The sequence below is a fragment of the Mus pahari genome, chromosome 18, assembly GCF_900095145.1.
Source record: "Mus pahari chromosome 18, PAHARI_EIJ_v1.1, whole genome shotgun sequence".
Lineage (NCBI taxonomy): Eukaryota > Metazoa > Chordata > Mammalia > Rodentia > Muridae > Mus > Mus pahari.
Genome location: NC_034607.1, coordinates 52482687 through 52500461, shown reverse-complemented (window position 1 = coordinate 52500461; position 17775 = coordinate 52482687). Strand labels below are relative to the sequence as shown.

The window sequence follows — 17775 nt, the reverse complement described above, 5'->3', positions numbered from 1 at the left end:
GTGACAGCTCATGAATTAGTCCCTAAGAATGTTAGGAAACAGACAGACTGCAACTTTATGTTTGAGTGCACAGCAGAGAAGGACATTAATTATGCTGACAATAAAGACATCCTTAGCACTCAGGATACTGGGCCAGGGGGATTGCTGCAAATCATAGGCCAGCCTTGAGAGGGTGGGGGCTAGAGGAGATTTTTCTTTTACCTGGCCAAGCAACTTGGCCTGTTGAGAGTCACAGCATCCCACAGGCTGGGCACGCTTCATCTGAAAATCTGATGCCCCAAATGTGCCAACATTACACTTAAAAGTTTCAGATTCTAGAGCATTTTGGATGTTGAATTTCTGGATTCACTTAGGGACAGTTTATGCAAAATTTCCCCCAAACTCGAAAATGAGAAACATGTCTAGTTCCAAGATTTTCAGATAAGCAATACTGCCTAAGCCATAACTGTGCCCTGTACATAAATGAAAATGACAGACTCTATTGGAGGGTTTTAAAGTATTCACTGTCTCATAATTAATATATATATATATATATATATATATACATAAGCATAATTAATATATATTTTATATATATATATAAACATATCACACACATACAAGCATAACCAAAGGAAAGTATCAGACTCGCTCAAATCTGATTGTGGATTCAAACTTCCTTTCTTCAGATTCTTTCCTGCTTTTGTGTCAGATGTCCCCCTCCTATGTCAGATGTCACCAAACCAAATAATATACTGGGTAAGATGGGGGAGCCCTGCTCTACACTGGCTCGTATATGTAGGTGCTGGGTTTAGAGCACATCTCTCAGAAGGTCATCTTAGTGTGTGTATGCGCACTCTCTCTCTCTCTCCCCCTCTCTTACACACACACACACACATACACACACACACACACACACACACACACACACACACACACACACACACGCTGCTCCACATCCCAACACATTTGAACAGAATGAGCTCCTCCCCCAAGCCCAAGCAATCGAGAAATAACATCGAGGGATTAAACACTTAAAATAGTCCCTCCATCAACTGTCCTATCTCTACCCTGGTTAACTAATCTGCTAATCGGTTAAATGCTCCGTGGGGGCACTGTGTGTTCACATCCCTCTGCAGTCGGCTCCCTAGCAGAACAGAATTCACATTGGGCCATGCCATCAGCTTCCTTGACAGGCCAGAGTATGATGAAAATACGATGTGTCCTAAGAACCCTAAGTGTCATCTCCCCGTGCACGACGAGCCACATCTCTAAATCCCAGGATCCCTCCTGTGAGTATCAACTCCACCTGCTGCCCTGAGCCAAACTAAGGAACTCACCGTGGCGTGTGTGTGTGTGTGTGTGTGTGTGTGTGTGTGTGTGTGTGTGTACGCACATGGTGCCTTCATCCCTTTAGGCTGCCCATTTCTTGTGACTTTCCCCTTCTGCCCTTAACCCAAGGCTAGCCCTTTTACCTGAAACCCACTCAAACCACAGTGATGAATGAAAATTAAGAACAAATTAACCTTCCTGGGAGCTAGTTCCCTCGCTGCCGGCTCCTTTTTACAACCTCTTTTCTGCTCTCTAGAGAGGACAGGGGAGGGGAGGGGAGGACAGCTCGGTTTTCCCTGCTTCAGAGAAACTCCCTCCTGTCACCCACATCCCTGACCACTCCTGGGTGTTCGCGCAAGCATCCCAAGTACCATTGCCCCTCAAAGCTGGTGTCAGGGAGCTGGCACCGGGTCTTTCGGGGTCTCTCTGAGAACTGCAGAGGGCACACCTCAGATCTATCTCCCACTCAGAATGTTCCTATAAATACAGGATTGGATGTGCCGAACCTCAGTGGTCACCACCACAACGGCAATGGTAACACCAGAATGACCCTCCGTGCCGGCTAATGAAGTTCAGAATCCCCTTCCTAAAAGCTTGTAGAATTTTTCCTAAGTACATAAATACCCACTACCCACCAGTGCCTTGCAGCCTAACTGTTGTGCTCAGAACAAGGAGACAGGAATATGTCAAGGATCGTTTACATAACTTCTGAATGGGGACAGAAGTGACAGCCAACACACCAGGTCCATCTAGACTCGGAGTGGAGGGTCTAAGCCTAACCTAGAAACTAGAACTGCCTCCCTGTAAGAAGTAGATGTTCCTAGATGCCTAACTGAGCAAGACGCCTAACTGGGCCTGTTATGAGCGTCTGGGGCTGTCAGGAGCGTCTGCCTTGGGGTCTGCTATGGGGAAGACCAGACTGTCTCGGACTCATGTGGGCCGCACACTTTCAGAGGCAAGCTTACTGCCTTGAGCTCAGGAGGAGGCTCTTGCTCTGAGGAGGCCAGGGATGGAAATGAGCTCAGACACAAAGCCTCCACCTGCTATGACATTCTGCTTTCCCACGCGTGTTCACAACTGGGACCTCCTCGCAGAATGACCCTATGAAACACACCAGGAGGAAGTCAATAATTTCAGAGTGTCCAGCAGTACACAGTTGATGCGAGACACAGCAGAGCTGAGCTTACGCTGGGCGAAGTAGTCAGGCACAGTGGTGTCATTCACTCAGGCTAGGCATGCCAGCCCCGGTGCGGCCTCTCACCGGGCTTCCCTCCCCCTGGTGCAAGCCACTGCATCTCACAACCCATGTTCACCATTGTCCTCCACATCTCCATCTTAGCAGCAGCAGAAGAAGTGGGTAGAAACTGTGGTGTAGTCTATACACACCGTGCATGTATTGACAACCACACAGCATGCCTTCCTGTGCACCCTCTGGTCTCACCTTTAATGAAGGTGAGAAGAGCAGGCTACACTGACCACAGATGAGTGTGCTAGGCTCTCTAGTCCAAGTCCACGATCTTTATTTCTTCTGTGCCCCGACTCCCAAGAAAGCGTCCAGTTGCTTTGGAACTGAGGATTAGAGATTAGCCCATCTCTCTTCATTTTAAAGTCTTCACATGGAAGGAGGCCACCTTCTACAAACCTGCAGCCAGCAACCCCACACCATGTCCCAGTCTCGTCCCTGTGCTGTCACACTCTCACAGACGCACACCGGTAAGACGCACGCCCTGTCCCAACACCCCACCTGTCATCACAGTAGGTGAACTTCATGTCCATGCTGTGGCGGCTCAGGAAAGTCTTGCTGTCCAAGGGGATATCCATGTGGGATGGGTGCTGGATTGGCTCACACATGATAATAAGGCAGGACAGCAGGGGCTCCTTGGAGCCACAGAGGCTATTGTGAGGGGGGCAGTTGTTGTAGACTCTCACTTGCCCGGTGCAGTGCAGGACCTGGGGGTCAAAGCACAGGAGTAAGACAAGGCCGAGACGGCTGAGAGGAGGGAGAGACCTCAGGCACCGCCTGTTCCTGGCTCTCTCGAGGCTCCATGCAGCCTACCTTCCAGGTGGCCGACTTGAGGTTGACAGTCCGGCCTCTGTTGGTGACCGTGCACTTCATCCTCATGAAGAAGTCACGCTCAGTAGACACGTCTTTGCTCTTCTTTCCAAAACCAGAGCCTGAGTGGGGAAGGGTGTGGGAACCAGTTAAAATTAATCCAAATTTCAACGTTTCTGGGCAACTTGTACTTGTGTTTCCTAGTGGTCTGTAGTGGAGTGCTTATAGCCTGCCATGGGCAGAGAGGCCCTCATGGCCTAAATACTAATGGTGTCCCTTTGCTGCTGCGCCTTGAGTCCTGGCTCAATGGTGATCAGAACTAGAGGACAGAAATATGTCCAGGAAGGTTTTTTACAAAACTTCTAGTGATGGCCAGCTCCACCCAAGGGCTATGAGCTAACACTAGGTCGGTGGAGACTAGTGGAGTAGCCCCACAGTGGAGGGGCTCCTGAAGAGAGCTGCTCCCCTGCAAAAGTTAGATGTCTTGGAGGACGGCTGAGTAGAAGCTCCTATGCGACTGCATGCCCAGGAGCAGGAAGGCCTAGAAGGCAGGAGCTGCGCCATGTTTGCTACCCCCTGTACCTGTTTGTCACCTGAGAGCTGGGAGGCTACACCAGTTTCAGATGTCTCTCCCCAGTCAGGCCTTGGGCCTCCAGCGGAAAGCCTGAGAGTGACCATGGTTGCTCCAAGGACATAAGTCTGTCCAGTTAGAATTATCCTTGGACACTCCTCTCTGCTCTCGCTAGCCTGTCTCTCAGGAATGTGAGCAACCAATATCCTATCTGAATCCTCCAATGACTGTGTTCAGGATAATGTACCATTCACCAGTTTCCTCCTAAGGTGACACATGTCAAGGAGGAGAGGGGAGGGGAATGAATGAACACACACACACACACACACACCTTGTTTTTAACTGGAACTGGGTAGACAAGTCTATCTTAAAGATGTTCTTGACAAAGATCAATTAGATTACCTTTCATTCAGGATTAAGTAAATCACCGAGACAAAGAACACACAGCTTCTTTCCTTTATTTAGTACAAGTCTCCAAAGCCTGCCCAGCTTTTCTGCTTCTTGTTATGCAGAACAGAAAATAGGACGTCAATGGTGTCTAAATTGTGGCGACACCGCCACACCGCCATCTTCATTCTTGGCCTCCAAAGACCCAGCATCACAGAGCAATTCAGAACGGTCCAAACAAGTAGTCACACTGCTCTTTCTAAGAGAAGCTGTCAACCTCAGCACCCACACCTCTAAGGAACCTTGATTTGCCCGGCACAGCCTAAAACAGCTGTGTATCAAAAGAACTGGCATCCTTGAACTGAATTTAAACATCTTTTGCAGAACCCATTAAGTGACAGCTTGAATGTTGTTCTGATACTGTCTCTCCTGTAATTATGCTTCTTATAATTTTAGTTATTAGGTGGAGTTGTATATGATGAGTTGTAACTATTAAGAGAGCCCCCCCCCCCAGGAGTTAGGAATGAGGGAGCTCAATATTCATTTGTGATTAATAGTCTGGGTTGTTATTGTGGGCTCCTAACTTGCTAATCTCTGGAGTCTCCCCATTCAGACATGTGATAGTATCACCTCAGCTTAAACATCTTCGACAGCCTTTGACTGCTTGCAGGACCAAGTTTGAGGCTTTCCACTCACCATCAAAGCATTCCACAGCCTGTCTCCCAGCCTTTTCTTCTTCCAGGAATCCACACGGACCCCTTGCTCTTAGATCATGAGCCTAAGCAGCCTGACACCTTGCTGATTGGCTGAGTTTGCTTGACCTCAAATCCCCATTCATGAATCTAAAGACCTGAGCTTCCCTAAAATAAGTGGAGGACACGCAGCTGTGAGTCAGAGAAACCTAAAAGCAAGAAGATCCCAGATTTGGCCTCATCTTTTGCCATCGATTTGAAAAGAAAGACTTTGAACAGCACAAGAGTGAGATACTTAGTTCAGCTCACAGACTCAAACAAAGGTTTTGGTCAGCAGTTGAGTTGAGACAAAGAACCCAGGGACCAGTGTTCTCTAGAAGAGAAGCAATGAGAGACACCTATTTAGAAAGTGCTTCTGAAAGCCAAGTATGGTGGTGCATGTCTGTAATCAATAGCCCCTTCGCCATCAAGAATCAATCATTCTATATAGCCTAGGGTTTCTCAGCGCCACAGGCAAAGACAAATAAACTCATGGTGGTCCCCAACCTATGTACTCTGGGAGCCAGTTGACCAAGGTCTTTGGATAGGAAGCAGCAATCCAGATGAGAGGTCGGTGCAGCATTGGAAAGGGAGGTGGTTATAATTTTACAAAGCTTTGTAAGTCTGAGTGTAGATTACAGTACTCTGTACCAACAGGAGAGGTGAGCCAACAAAGCCTCCACTTTTGCAGCATGCAAGGCAAAGAGAATGCCGCCTCGCAGGCGTGGCACCACTGCCTTTGCCATTCAGGTTGGATGAGCACACACCCCATGGTAGTGACAGGTGAGAGATTTACAAGATGTTGATGTGGGCAGTCTGTCCAGACCAGCGACAGATTCTCAAGTTCAGAGAGGATCTCGGCAGCCATTGGAAGCCACTGCTGCCTACAGCGATGGCTCCTTTTTGCGAAGATACCTGCAAAGGTCAGGGGAGGACCCCGGATCTCCTGAAGCTGGGAGTTACAGGCGGTTGTGACCCACCACTACCAGTCAAAGAACCTGGGAGGTCAGCTTAGGTCCTCCAGAAGAATAGGTAGTACTCTTCACCATGGAGCCAGCTCTCCGACATCTCCACATTCCCGTAATAGCTACTCTTCAGTGGTCATCCCAAGGGTCATGCCTCTTGACACAGACCTGACACACAGGGCATGCCTGAACCTCGCCCTCGCCAGCCGAATAGGGTTAGAAATGGTGACCTGCCTATTTCAGGACTCGGGCCTAGGAAGGTCTGTAGGCTTCTGCAGCTGCACTTTACAGGGAGAAGGAAGACACATGGCCTGAGCTGTCATGCAAGATGGCTGCTCTGGAGTCTTCATATGACGAAGGCTACCGGGAGGCTCCATAGACTGAGAGCTGTGGTCACTGACTGTCCCAGCAGCACACCAGGTGAGCCATTTTAATCACTTCAACCTAGTTCAGCCCCTGATGACTGCAATCCAGCTGATGTCACATGGAGCTAGAGACCTACCCACAGAATCCACAGAAATGTGGGAGATTGCTTAAGCCTGTGTACTGGGTGGTTTGACAAAAGGCACCTATAGCAGCTCCCATAAATAATCTGGCATAGATGAAGCTATTGGTTTGGGTGGTGTCGCTTGGCAGAGATGATTGATCTCAGGTGATGAAATGTCCTAGAGATGACACCCTGACCTCGTAGTGTGACATCAGGCATCATGGATGGCCATTAGGAGCTATTCTATGTGCTGGGTCTCATCTCAACAGCTGCACACCCATCCAGGAGCTAGTCCAACTTGAACCTATGGATGCCAATCCATAATCCATTTGGGCTATTTGTGCAGGCTTCGGGGGGGGGGGTCTCATGAGAAGAATGCAAACATAGAAGAACGCTTTACCGTTTTTGAGAGTCAGGTTCTCACGGATCTCCTCATGGTCGCAAGGATGAGTGAAGTCAAAGATGCTGTGTCCTGTTAGTTCTACCTGTTTCAAAAGCAAGGCCAGACGCTGTTACTCCTGACGATGAAGTCATTCAGACTCCAAGAGGAAGCTCGGATAATGTCTGCATTCAGAGACAGGCAGGGGGATGAACTGAGTGGTCATCGAGCGTGTCCGGTCAATTTTTGGTCTATGGGCTTACAGATGTAACAGAGCAGTACTGACGGCAGCAAGGCCTTGATTCATACAGTCGCCAAGTTAATCTAAGCTTGAAGCGCTCTGTCAGGGCAGCCACAAGGAATGGCGAGCCCCATGGCGTTGGGAGGTCCTAAGGACTGTCACCGTCATTGGGGATGCGTAAGGAAAAGTCAAGTAAGGCAGCGCCTAGGGCCTCCCGCTAGTGTCTATCCCCCAAATAAAGACAGGGTTTCCCCACTGAACGAGGCAGAGGATGTCACCTGGGTAAGTCCCATGAACTTGCTGACGTTTTCCGACAGAAAGATCATGTCACCATCTTGGGTCACCACGGCGATGAAACCCTCCAAGGCTTTCAGGTACAAGTTATCCATTTGCTGGTCGGCCTCCACTTCGGATTCATTATCAGAGCAGACTGGGGAGAGAGGGGACGGACAACACGGGCATGAGTGTTACGACAGACATGACTGAGGGGACAGGCACGGCTCCAGGGCGCAGGGAAGGGCACACTGCCAACCATCTGAGCATTTGCCACGCGCCTGATGGAACACCCAGGCCACATTGACAATGACTTTGGGATAGCGTGGTTTCTGTGGCAGCAGAATTTGCTGTACCAATAAGAAGGGTGGGGGTAGAGTCTACAGACAGAAAGCTAGACTTCGTAGCAGCAGCAGCAGCAGCAGCAGCAGCAGCAGCAGCAGCAGCAGTTATTTTAGCTGCCAACATAAGTGGAACATTAACCACAGACAGACACCGCATTAAAAACTCTACATAGGCTTTACAATGACTCATGATGCATGTACCATTTGCAGTCTCATTTTATAGTGCTAGGCTTCTGAGTTAAGCCATGTTTTTTCCAAAGGCTGTGATGTTTAGAAAGTTAGCAAGCCCCAGGAGCTAAATGCAGGACCACGTTCAACCACCTCACAAGCTTTGGAGTCAAATGTTGTATCCCTTCCCAGACCTGCTTTCCACTTGCTTTATGACTTTTGGTAACGACTGTTTGAACACTGGCATCCTCCACCAGCAAACCAGAATAGCGATTCCCACCTTCATGAATTGTAAGGATCAAGTATATTAACTGCTTAAAATGGTATCAACAACTGCAAGCTCTACCTCACCTGCTCCCTCTAAGACATCATTACTATCTCAAATTGTTCAGAGCCAAGGTGGCGAGTTCGTGGCTCACAACCTCACAAAGCTAAATAAGCCCTCGTGCACGTTACAGTGGGGTACCAAAGAAAGGGTGCAGAGAGCAAAAGCTCCGGCAGTCAGAGGAGAGAGGACTCTAAAAGAGAAGAAGCAGGATGGAGAGGAATCATGAAAGATCTCCCATGCTCATGGATTGGCAGGATTAAGATAGCGAAAATGGCCATCTTGCTGAAAGCATTCTACAGATTCAACACAATCCCCATCAAAATTCCAGCTCAATTCTTCACAGAGTTAGAAAGGGCAATTTGCAAATTCATCTGGAATGTGAGTTCACACGAGTATGGAAAGAGAGGTCTGTCAGGCATCTGGACAGGATTGGGCCACCCCTGCAGAACACAGAGACAGGCTTCTTCCCAGGACAGAGAAGAGTCCATCCAGAGGCAGAAGATCCGTGGCACGATATCAGAGACTGGGCAAATAAGGGAGCCCAGCGTCCTGAAGCTTCTCTTCCAGTCAAGGGGCAGAGAGGTGGCTTCTCAGAGCAGGACTTTGGGGACATTAGTCTGGGGATAGCACACAGAATAGTCTAAAGAGAATGAAACATAGTCACAAAGCCCTGAGGGAACAAGAGGCAGACAGTAGGGGGCGCCATGGGGGAAATCTACCCCCAACCATGCACTCTGTATGTCCTGAACTACCAAGTCCACCTCTGCAATCTAAGCTTAGGTCTTGTTCCGGCTCTTGGCTGTTATCCTCAGACCACAGGCTGTGCCCTCTTCATTATTTAATATCGAATATGTGTGTGCTTTAAACATCTGGATTTAACCAGGTGTGTTAGAGCAGGTCTTTAATCCCAGCTACCAGGAGGCAGAGGCAGGTGGATCTCTGTGAATTCCAGGCCATCCTGGTCTACATAGTGAGTTCAAGTCAGGTCAAGGCTACATAATGTGACCTTGTCTCAAAAACTAGAAACAACACTACCACAGTCTGCATTCATCTAGCGTAAGCAACAGTCCAAGAATGCCTGGCTTGATTTACAGACCCAGAGGCTTACAGAGTGGGCTGCAACTTAAGGGAGTTAACATCCACGGATGCACAAAGAGCCTTTCAAATGGAGACTCTTCTTGGGATTATAAAATACAATTAGATAGACATCACTTATGCTTTTTAGTCAACATCAAAGGCCCCTGAAGAAGCAAGGACCATGGGTATATTTGATTCTTCTGCCTTACTGCCTGTGAACCTATAAATGTGAGAACAGACCCAAATATGTAGATGTTCCTACAAAGGCGCTTTAGGGGGACTGCTGGGGGCCAGCTACTTTTCAGGGCACAGAACCAGAGACCATGTCTGAATCCCAGATCTTGTCATTTCTGCAGAGGACGAAGAGTGAGACTACTCTCCTGGTAATGCTCCTTTAGTTCTCCGAAGGGATGGGACACAGTGAGAGCGATGCCTTCTCTCCATACCTAGTTCCAGCAGCTAAATCTTCTCCCACCCGTGCTGCACCCGATACCCTCTCTGTCTGATGCTCTCGGGGAGCTGAGCATCTTCCGGACTGATGAGGATGAGCGCACTATAGAGGAGCAAGTGAAGCCGGGGCTAGTGTGAGCACTTCCAGGGAGCATCCACATTACCTGGGCTTGGAGGAGAGAAGGCAGGCTGAGTAGGTGAGCCAGGACCTCCTGGAGGGGCCCAGGAGTGCTGTGCAACTTAGGGGGGTTGTGCAAAGTAAAAAAAAAAAAAAAAAGTGGAAACCCCTGCTGAAAACTTAAGTTGAGCCCAGAGCTCAAGACCTTGCCAGTACGAGGAGGCTGCACCCCACCCAGGGTGGTGCTGGAAGGTTCCACCTCCTCCCATGCTTCCTTCCTAATTCAGGGGAGCTGGAAAAGTGCCTTTTCTTCCTTTAAAAACAACAACAACAACAACAACAACAACCCTCCACAAAAAAAACAAAAAACAAAAAACAAAACTGTTCAGAGGGTATCAAAGTCGTCGCTCCAGGGACCACGGGCTGAAGACCATCTCCCACGTCAGGAAAACCAGCCAGTCTGGGCATGGGTTCCTGACCTCGGAAATGGGCCAGGAGGAGGTTTCAGCTGCATTTGGGTTACAGGGCAAGGTGGTTACTTTCTCCAGACCAACAGAGGCCCGAACTGAGGCCCACTGAGAATTCATTTTCACTTCAGCTTCTTTGATCTCAGTGGTAACACTGACTTCAAAATCTGGAGTAATCCCAAGGCAACCTATTTGGGTTAACTAGACCCAGAGAAAATAGTTCTGCTTAAAGTTTCCTGTTTTGAACAGGCCCGGCACAGCCAAGCGGCCTTTCTGAACTGTCCAGTCTGCTTACTTCCAGGAGGCGGCAAAATTGGCTACAGTGGCAGGTGGACTGCCCTTTAGAGAGCAGGGAGAAGGGTGTCTGGGGCCACAGATGCAGAACATCTTGAGACTGAAGTCACAAAGGCCAATAGCATACACCCCCCTCCCCTTTCCCTGGGACCCTGGAGCAGCCAAGCTTGGGTGTGGCCTCTTCCTTCAGTGGAACTATTTGCTCTTTTAGCACCTGCTTGTCCTCCCAGGAGTCTCTGAAGGAACTTGGCCAGGTCACTCCAAGCCAAGAGGGAGACAGACATCCCCCTGCTGCACCCAGAGCCCTGAGCCTCCTGTCACAACTCTGCTAAAAACTGTTATGCCTGGCGGCTGCACACACCAGACCTCCCTCCCTCACTGCCGTTACTAGGCTTTTCTTCCATGTCTTCCCTGGCTCACAGTGGCACTCGTTACACACCAGTTCAGTCCTGTCTCCCCTGGAGAGCTGGGGATACTGCAAGGAGGGGTGCAATCCCATCCTTCAGGAACCAACAAACTGCCAGGGAAGACATCGGTCAAAGAGCCTAAGCCCCTCTGGGGACAGCCGATAACAACGGAGAGCATGCCGTTGGTACAAAATAAAGTAGGTGCTTGCTAAGGAACTGGGCTGAGTTGTCTAAATATCTCAGGTTCTACATCCTGGCCATTTGCTTCCCAGGACCTGTCAGGGTTCGAATCTCAAAGAACTGGTATAGACGAACTGTCTCCTTTGAGAAGGACCACGAGATTCTTTAATGCTAAAAATAGCCCCAGTAAACAGGCTTTGATGGCTCCCACAGCCAGGATATGTGCCGCTGAGAAGGCTGTGGAGCACCTTTTCCGGAGCACCGCTCATTTCCTCTAGGCAGCACCACCCATGTTGGGTGGCACACCAGAATGGTAGAGCCACTTGCCTTGCGTGAACTAGCAGGTGGCAGAGCCAGTGGCTTCTGACTGGGTCTTTGAGGCCTGGCTGTGAGGCTGCTGCCTTCTTACTTCACCGGGATGATCCTTCTAGATGTTTCCATCTTCAAGAAACTATAGAGTTGCTACACTGTTCCTAACAAGCTCCGATACAGGGTTCCTACTTCCCCGGTGCTTGGTACTTAGTTATCTCCGCGGGGTCTTTCCTTTCAACGGCTGTGCCTATTAGTGCCTCCCCTCCCAGTGACACAGTGTGCATGTCTTCTGGGGACAGTGACAGCAAACATAAAGAGTGTGGGCCACTTACTATATCTTCGGCTGTGCCTTCTGCCGCACTGTGAGCAGGCTTGGGCTATCTCACACTTTCTGCAGAGTGATAGATCTCACCTGGCCTTGCTGCTGCTCTCCTGGTGTGCCCCACAAGTCCAGCATTGGAGATTTTGATTTAGTTCTTTTCACACCTGCTTCCCCACCTTGCGTGCTGGCTAGCCTTCATAAAATGCTATGGGGAGCTACAGTCAGTTGCTATGGCTGACTGGCCGACTCTTTGCTTTAAGAGAATGCTATAAGCAAGGTTAGATTTTCTTGAAGGGACTGCTGGCTGCTCTCAGCCAGTAACATCCTGGCATGAATCATCTCACTGGCCTCCTTCCAAACAGGACAGAAAAGGCCTTGATTTTGAGTATAGGTGGGGCCGGGGGAGGTGGGTGGGACAGTAAAACAATTGGGCTGAAAACCAGGGAAAACAGGTCTTACCATGAGGCATAGGAGGGCACAGAAATCACATCTGCTGTTGTAATTCTGTCCCCTTTGTCCCACTTTTCCTGAGAAGTCATGGTGAAAACTTTAAAATCATGTCCTGGGTTTTAAGGTCTCAGGGGTCAGAGAATCATATCCTGAGCAGGCTGTGCGTCCTCACTAGGCAAATGCCAGGAATAAAACATAAACAAATTCAAATCAAAATAATCAAAAGTAAACCTGACATTTATGTCTAGAAACCTGGCTTTGTGCTGATCTCCAACTCTACAGTAACGAGAATTTTTTACATATGAGTCTGGGGAAGCCTCAAATCAGAATTGGGGCAAATGCACATTCTATACATTTACCATGATCTAAAGCTCTTGTAACGCAGAAGCGACTCCATTTCAGCCCCAGAGCTCAGGGTTCATCTGGATTTAAGACAATCAAGTGATATTTCCACTCATGTTCCCGCCAGAACGTGTTCTGTCCTCCTGGGCCAGTGTGGAAGCGAGTATCATAAAGCTATTGTTTCGGTTTGTTTCCTGTGATATGAATCTCAACTGTGGCCCGACTCAGCCTGGAGTTCTCAGTGCCAAGGCTTCCTCCCCAACATTCCCACACACAGCAGCCTACTGTGAAAATCAAAGGAAGTGTGTTCTAAGTAAAGAAGAAACGACCCTAACGCTAAGCCTGGTATTTTTTAGGCGTTTGAACTCTGAGGTATACAAAACTCGGCTTGCCTAAGTAATGAATCTGTAGTTTGTTTTGAGTTGGGAAAGTATATGTTGTAACACTATAACACATAACTGCTAGAAGGTGGGTCTAAAGACATTAGGGTTCACTCTGGTTTTTCTCTTACATTGTTTCTTCTATTAGGCTTACTTCAAAGCTATAACTTGTACAGCAGGCTAGACTTTCATATCATCCAACAATGTTGCATGGGCTCTGCTGTCCAATGAGATAAAGCTGTGTACAATGTTTCTGAGAGAGATGGCAGCCACACCAATAAGCCAAGTGCAGGAGGATATCTACTCAAAGGTCCTCTAAACTTTTTGACACATAAAACAAAATAAAACAAAACCAACCAACCAACAAGCAAACAAAAAACAAGACATAAAAACCGATGGTTCAGGGTTGAGACGCTGGCTCAGCAGGTGAAAAGGATTGCTTTTCAGGCCTGACAACGGGTTGGACCCCATCCACGGGGAGGAGAGAGAGTCAACTCCCAAAAGTTGTCCGTTCCTCCCCTCCACAAACACATGCAAATAATAGGTGAAAATTTAAAACAACTAGCCACTTGGGTGGCTAAGTGCATAAGAGCACTGGCTGTCCGGGCACGAAGATGTGAGTTCGAGTCCTCAGCATTGACTGAGGTTGGCTATGTGTACCCGGCGCCCCGATGTGGACTTGCACAGCCAGGATCCTCTGAGTTGGCCGGCCAGCTAACCTAGCTAAAATGGTGGGCTTCAGGTCGAGCAAGAAAAGAAGTGAGGTAGAAGTCTTCGAGCAAGACCTCGACGGCCTCCCCTAACCTCTCAAGAGCACAAATGCACACACTAAAACAAGGGGGGGAGAGAAAAGGCTAATTTTGCATTCCATTTCTGGAAATAACCAGTCCAGAGAACGCCCGGTAGGAGCCTTGAGAAATGGCAGAAAAGAACTAAGCCACATCTCCTTCCACGGCTGTATTCACAAGCACTCTTTAAGGTCACTAGGACCAGATGACCAAAACTTGTTTATCAATCTCTAACTTTTCTCTCTTCAGGACTGGGAGCCTCAGAGATGACGCGCCAAGGGCTCTGGTCTGTCTGTGCTTGTGCTGTCTAAAGAGTAGGCAGTCCTTGTTCTCAAGAGGCAGAGCTCCTGAGCTGGGACATGTGATGTCTGTTCCTGTATCTGTGGCTTTATGTCATTCATAGAGTGTGGGAGGGGTTGCACCAGGACACATGAGGGCAGATAAGCTCAGGAGATCCAACCCTAGGCAAGCCCTCTGCAAATCAACCCTGACCCATCGAGGAAGACACACAGGCTTCTGTGTGGGCGAGCACAGACAATGTGTCCCTGCTACGGCAGCAAGACACAGCTCTCAGAACCTCCTGTCCACCCACTGCTCCTGGCTAGTCCTGGTCAGGCTCCAACTGCTTCTCTTGGACATTGACTCCCTGCCCCTTATCAACACTTCTTTTTTTGCCTGACAGGCTTTGCAAAATCCTACAAATAACCGAACTGTCGCCCTCATTTCTCCAAGAGGACAAATCTCTGTGAAAGGAAGGCATGCATGGGGCGTGGGCTGAGACTCTTCCGAGTCTACCCTTTTATTTAGCAGTCCAGGCTTTACAAGGCCTTAGCCTGAGCTTCCCTCAACCATTTTCACCGACTAAATTTGAGTAATTGCTGTTGCCCTGCTGCTCGTGCAGGGGGCTCCTCCCCCGCTTTCTCCACTCTCTGCTCATGTCTGTGACAGCACAGTCACTTCAGCTTTGCAGCACGGGCTTAGCCTCCAGCCCGGGGGTTGGGGGAGGACGTCGGGATGAACAGCCACTCTCTCCTCCGAAGGTCTTTCCCATATATCCTTCCTGTGCACAGGGCCCAGAATAGCACAGGCCAGTCTGGCTTCCCTGCCTCACGCTGGATCCCCTCTGTGCAGGGGGATCTTTCCCAGAATAGCCATGTGGTTACAGGATGGCAGAAGGAGTAGTCTCCACAGTGACACTTAGGAAAACTGACAATGAGCCACGGGATCTCTTTCGCCCTCGGCCGCCTCCCTTGCTCATGCCCTCAGACATGGCCCCGCTGTAGTGCCAGCCTGGCGGCTATATGCTGCCCAGTTTCCTTACAGAACCTGATAAAGTTGACAAGGCTGCACATAGGGTCTGAAAGTGGAAACCCCAGGCTGCCGCTTCCTGGTGAGGCCTAACAGGAAATGAGTTTTGAGGAATGTAACTCTGAGAAAGGAAAGAAAACATTTTTTTTTTTAAATGGACTGTTGGTAAAGAGATGTGAAGGAAAGAAGACTGCATCAGCTGAGAAGTGAGCGGTGCCTGAGGCTGTCCTCTATGGTGGGGGCTATCCCAGCAAGAAGGAATGCAGCTGAGCCGCTGTCTCCACTCATTCCTATAGTGCCCCAACACTCCCCCTCCCCGCACCCCTCTCCCCATGTCCTCCTGGGCGGTATGCCTGGCTAATTCCAGTTTGTAGGCCAGGAAACCAAGGTTCTGAGAGATCTATCACAAGGGACATCACCATTTCTGATGTCCTAGAGATGTAGCTGGAAGACTAGGATAAAAGGCTTCCTGCAGAGTCAACACAGTGCAGAGAGAGGCTCTCGCCAGAGGTGCAGAGGTAATGGAGCTGGGCTTCCAGCAGAAGCTGCTGCCGGCTCTCCACCCTCTGGGAGCACCTCATACTCTCTCTTGGGCCTGTCCTTGGTCTCTTCCCTGGGTGAACTCATGAGAAGATCATCGCCATAGAGGAGATGCGAAAGTGAAGGAACAGGGCCAGCAAGAAGGTCCAGTGGGTAGAGGCACTTGCCGCTAAGACCGAGAACCCAAGTTCAAGTCCCACATCCCAGATGATGGAGGGAGAGAACAGAATGGACTCCCAAAGGCTGTCCTCTAACCCACATGCATACACTCACATGCAAATAAATACATGTAACACTAAAGGCCATGCGTCAGCCTTTCTGTGGGTGGATATTTGTAGATGTGTCTTGGAGTGAGGCCTAGGTAGATGCCAGCTTGGGGCAGGACCTGCCAAGCCTTACCTGAGGACAGGAGCTTATGTGTCCGCAGGAAGCTGATGGCCAGTCGCATGATGGAAGCTTTGTCCAGGTGGGAGCTCACACTGTGAGGCAGGGGCAACTCATGAGCCAACTCATAGAAGACCTCCGTCTCCTTGCTGCGCCGGCATCTTGCGGCATCGCGGGATTTCTCCTTCCTCAGCTCTGAGCTGCTCCTACATGAAGAAACGAGGGGTTAGTCCCGGAATGGGGCCGTCATCCCATCACACTGGAGGTAGCGACCCACTCACCCCCACAGTTCACGGTGAAGTCAGTTCTCCCGCCGAACCCATCTGGCTCAGCCCAGTGGAGCTACGAGCAAGCCGCCTTTCGGTACTGACTCTGATTTTGTGCACTGATACCTTCTCAAATAGCTTTCTTCTGTATTCCTGCAGGGGCCAGAACTGGGCTTCCATGTGGGTAGGGTTAACTAAGATTTAATTAAACTAATGAACAAAGTTTGAGGACAGGGTCAAAGGGCACCAATGGAAAGAGACGGGTGAAGAACCTACGGTCAGACCAGCCCTGGCTTACCTAAGACCCTGTTTCTAATCTGAGAGATGGCAGATTAGAGTGTGGAGACATCAGTAAAGCCCGAGAGAACATGAGGCAGACAACACGCCTCCATTTGCGATCCAGAAGTGTATCCCTTCAAGGGTAACTGCGGTGGGTACCATCCTTGCCAGCCTGAGGTACCACACTGACTCTTCTTTGATGCAGAATGGAAGAGAGGGGACACATTGACACCCAAACCTGCCTCTTTCCAGAGAGCCTAAAGAAACATGATGGTCGTACGAAGTCCATATCAAGTACTAACACGGGTAAGTTTAAAATTCAGAGGTTTTGCCTGCTAACTCGTCAGATTCTACCATGAAGCTGCTTAAGCATCTCATCATCCGCACCCGGTTTACAGTAACTGTGAGGACCTAATGTGACCGTTTATGCGAAACCTTTAGCACCGGGCATATTCCACTATAAACGAACATTTGCTTAATAGTAACAATCTGTCCATGAAAAGACAACCTATGAGCAGCACAGGGCAATCATGTTCTCAAAAAACCATATGGGTCACACATAACACTCCCTGTATGTTACACAGGGAATACAGTTAAGTAGCAAACATTTTTTTGTTGTTGTTTCTGTTTTTGTTTTTGTTTTTCAAGACAGAGTTTCTCTGTATAGCCCTGGCTGTCCTGGAACTTACTTCGTAGACCAGGCTGGCCTCAAACTCAGAAATCCCCCTGCCTCTGCCTCCCGAGTGCTGGGATTAAAGGCATGTGCCACCATGCCCGGCTAAGTAGCAAACATTTTTACAATGGTCACATCACGGCGTCATGGCGTCACGGCATCACGGTTACAGGTTTTTGATATAGTACAGCTACTATTTCAGACAGTACAGTGTTAGCATCTTTAAATTTCACAACTCACTGTGAGAGTAGCCGCTATTGGCATCTCTAATATACAGAAGAGAAAACAGGCCCACGGAGGCTAAGTAATTCACCCGTGACTGCCAGCTGGTAAGTGAACCCAGCCCCTGGCAGGGCAACCCCAGAGTCTAGGCACTTAGCCATTAGCGATGGGTAAGAGTTGCAGAGTGCCGGGCAGTGGTGATGCACACCTTTAATCCCAGCACTTGGGAGGCAGAGGCAAGCGGATTTCTGAGTTCGAGGCCAGCCTGGTCTACAGAG

The 17775-nt window shown here is 49.3% G+C and overlaps 1 protein-coding gene across 1 annotated transcript in view; it reads right to left on the bottom strand.

Annotated features, from left to right (window-relative positions):
* Nucleotides 1–17775, bottom strand: part of Epas1 (endothelial PAS domain protein 1) — an 81965-nt gene that overhangs the window by 18642 nt on the left and 45548 nt on the right. The window contains exons 2-6 of the mRNA XM_021217690.1: nt 16073–16263; nt 7404–7555; nt 6906–6990; nt 3368–3486; nt 3056–3261 (exon numbers count right to left, since the gene is read on the bottom strand). Of these exons, the coding sequence (XP_021073349.1) occupies nt 3056–3261; nt 3368–3486; nt 6906–6990; nt 7404–7555; nt 16073–16263 (753 nt within the window). The remainder of the gene's footprint in view (nt 1–3055; nt 3262–3367; nt 3487–6905; nt 6991–7403; nt 7556–16072; nt 16264–17775) is intronic.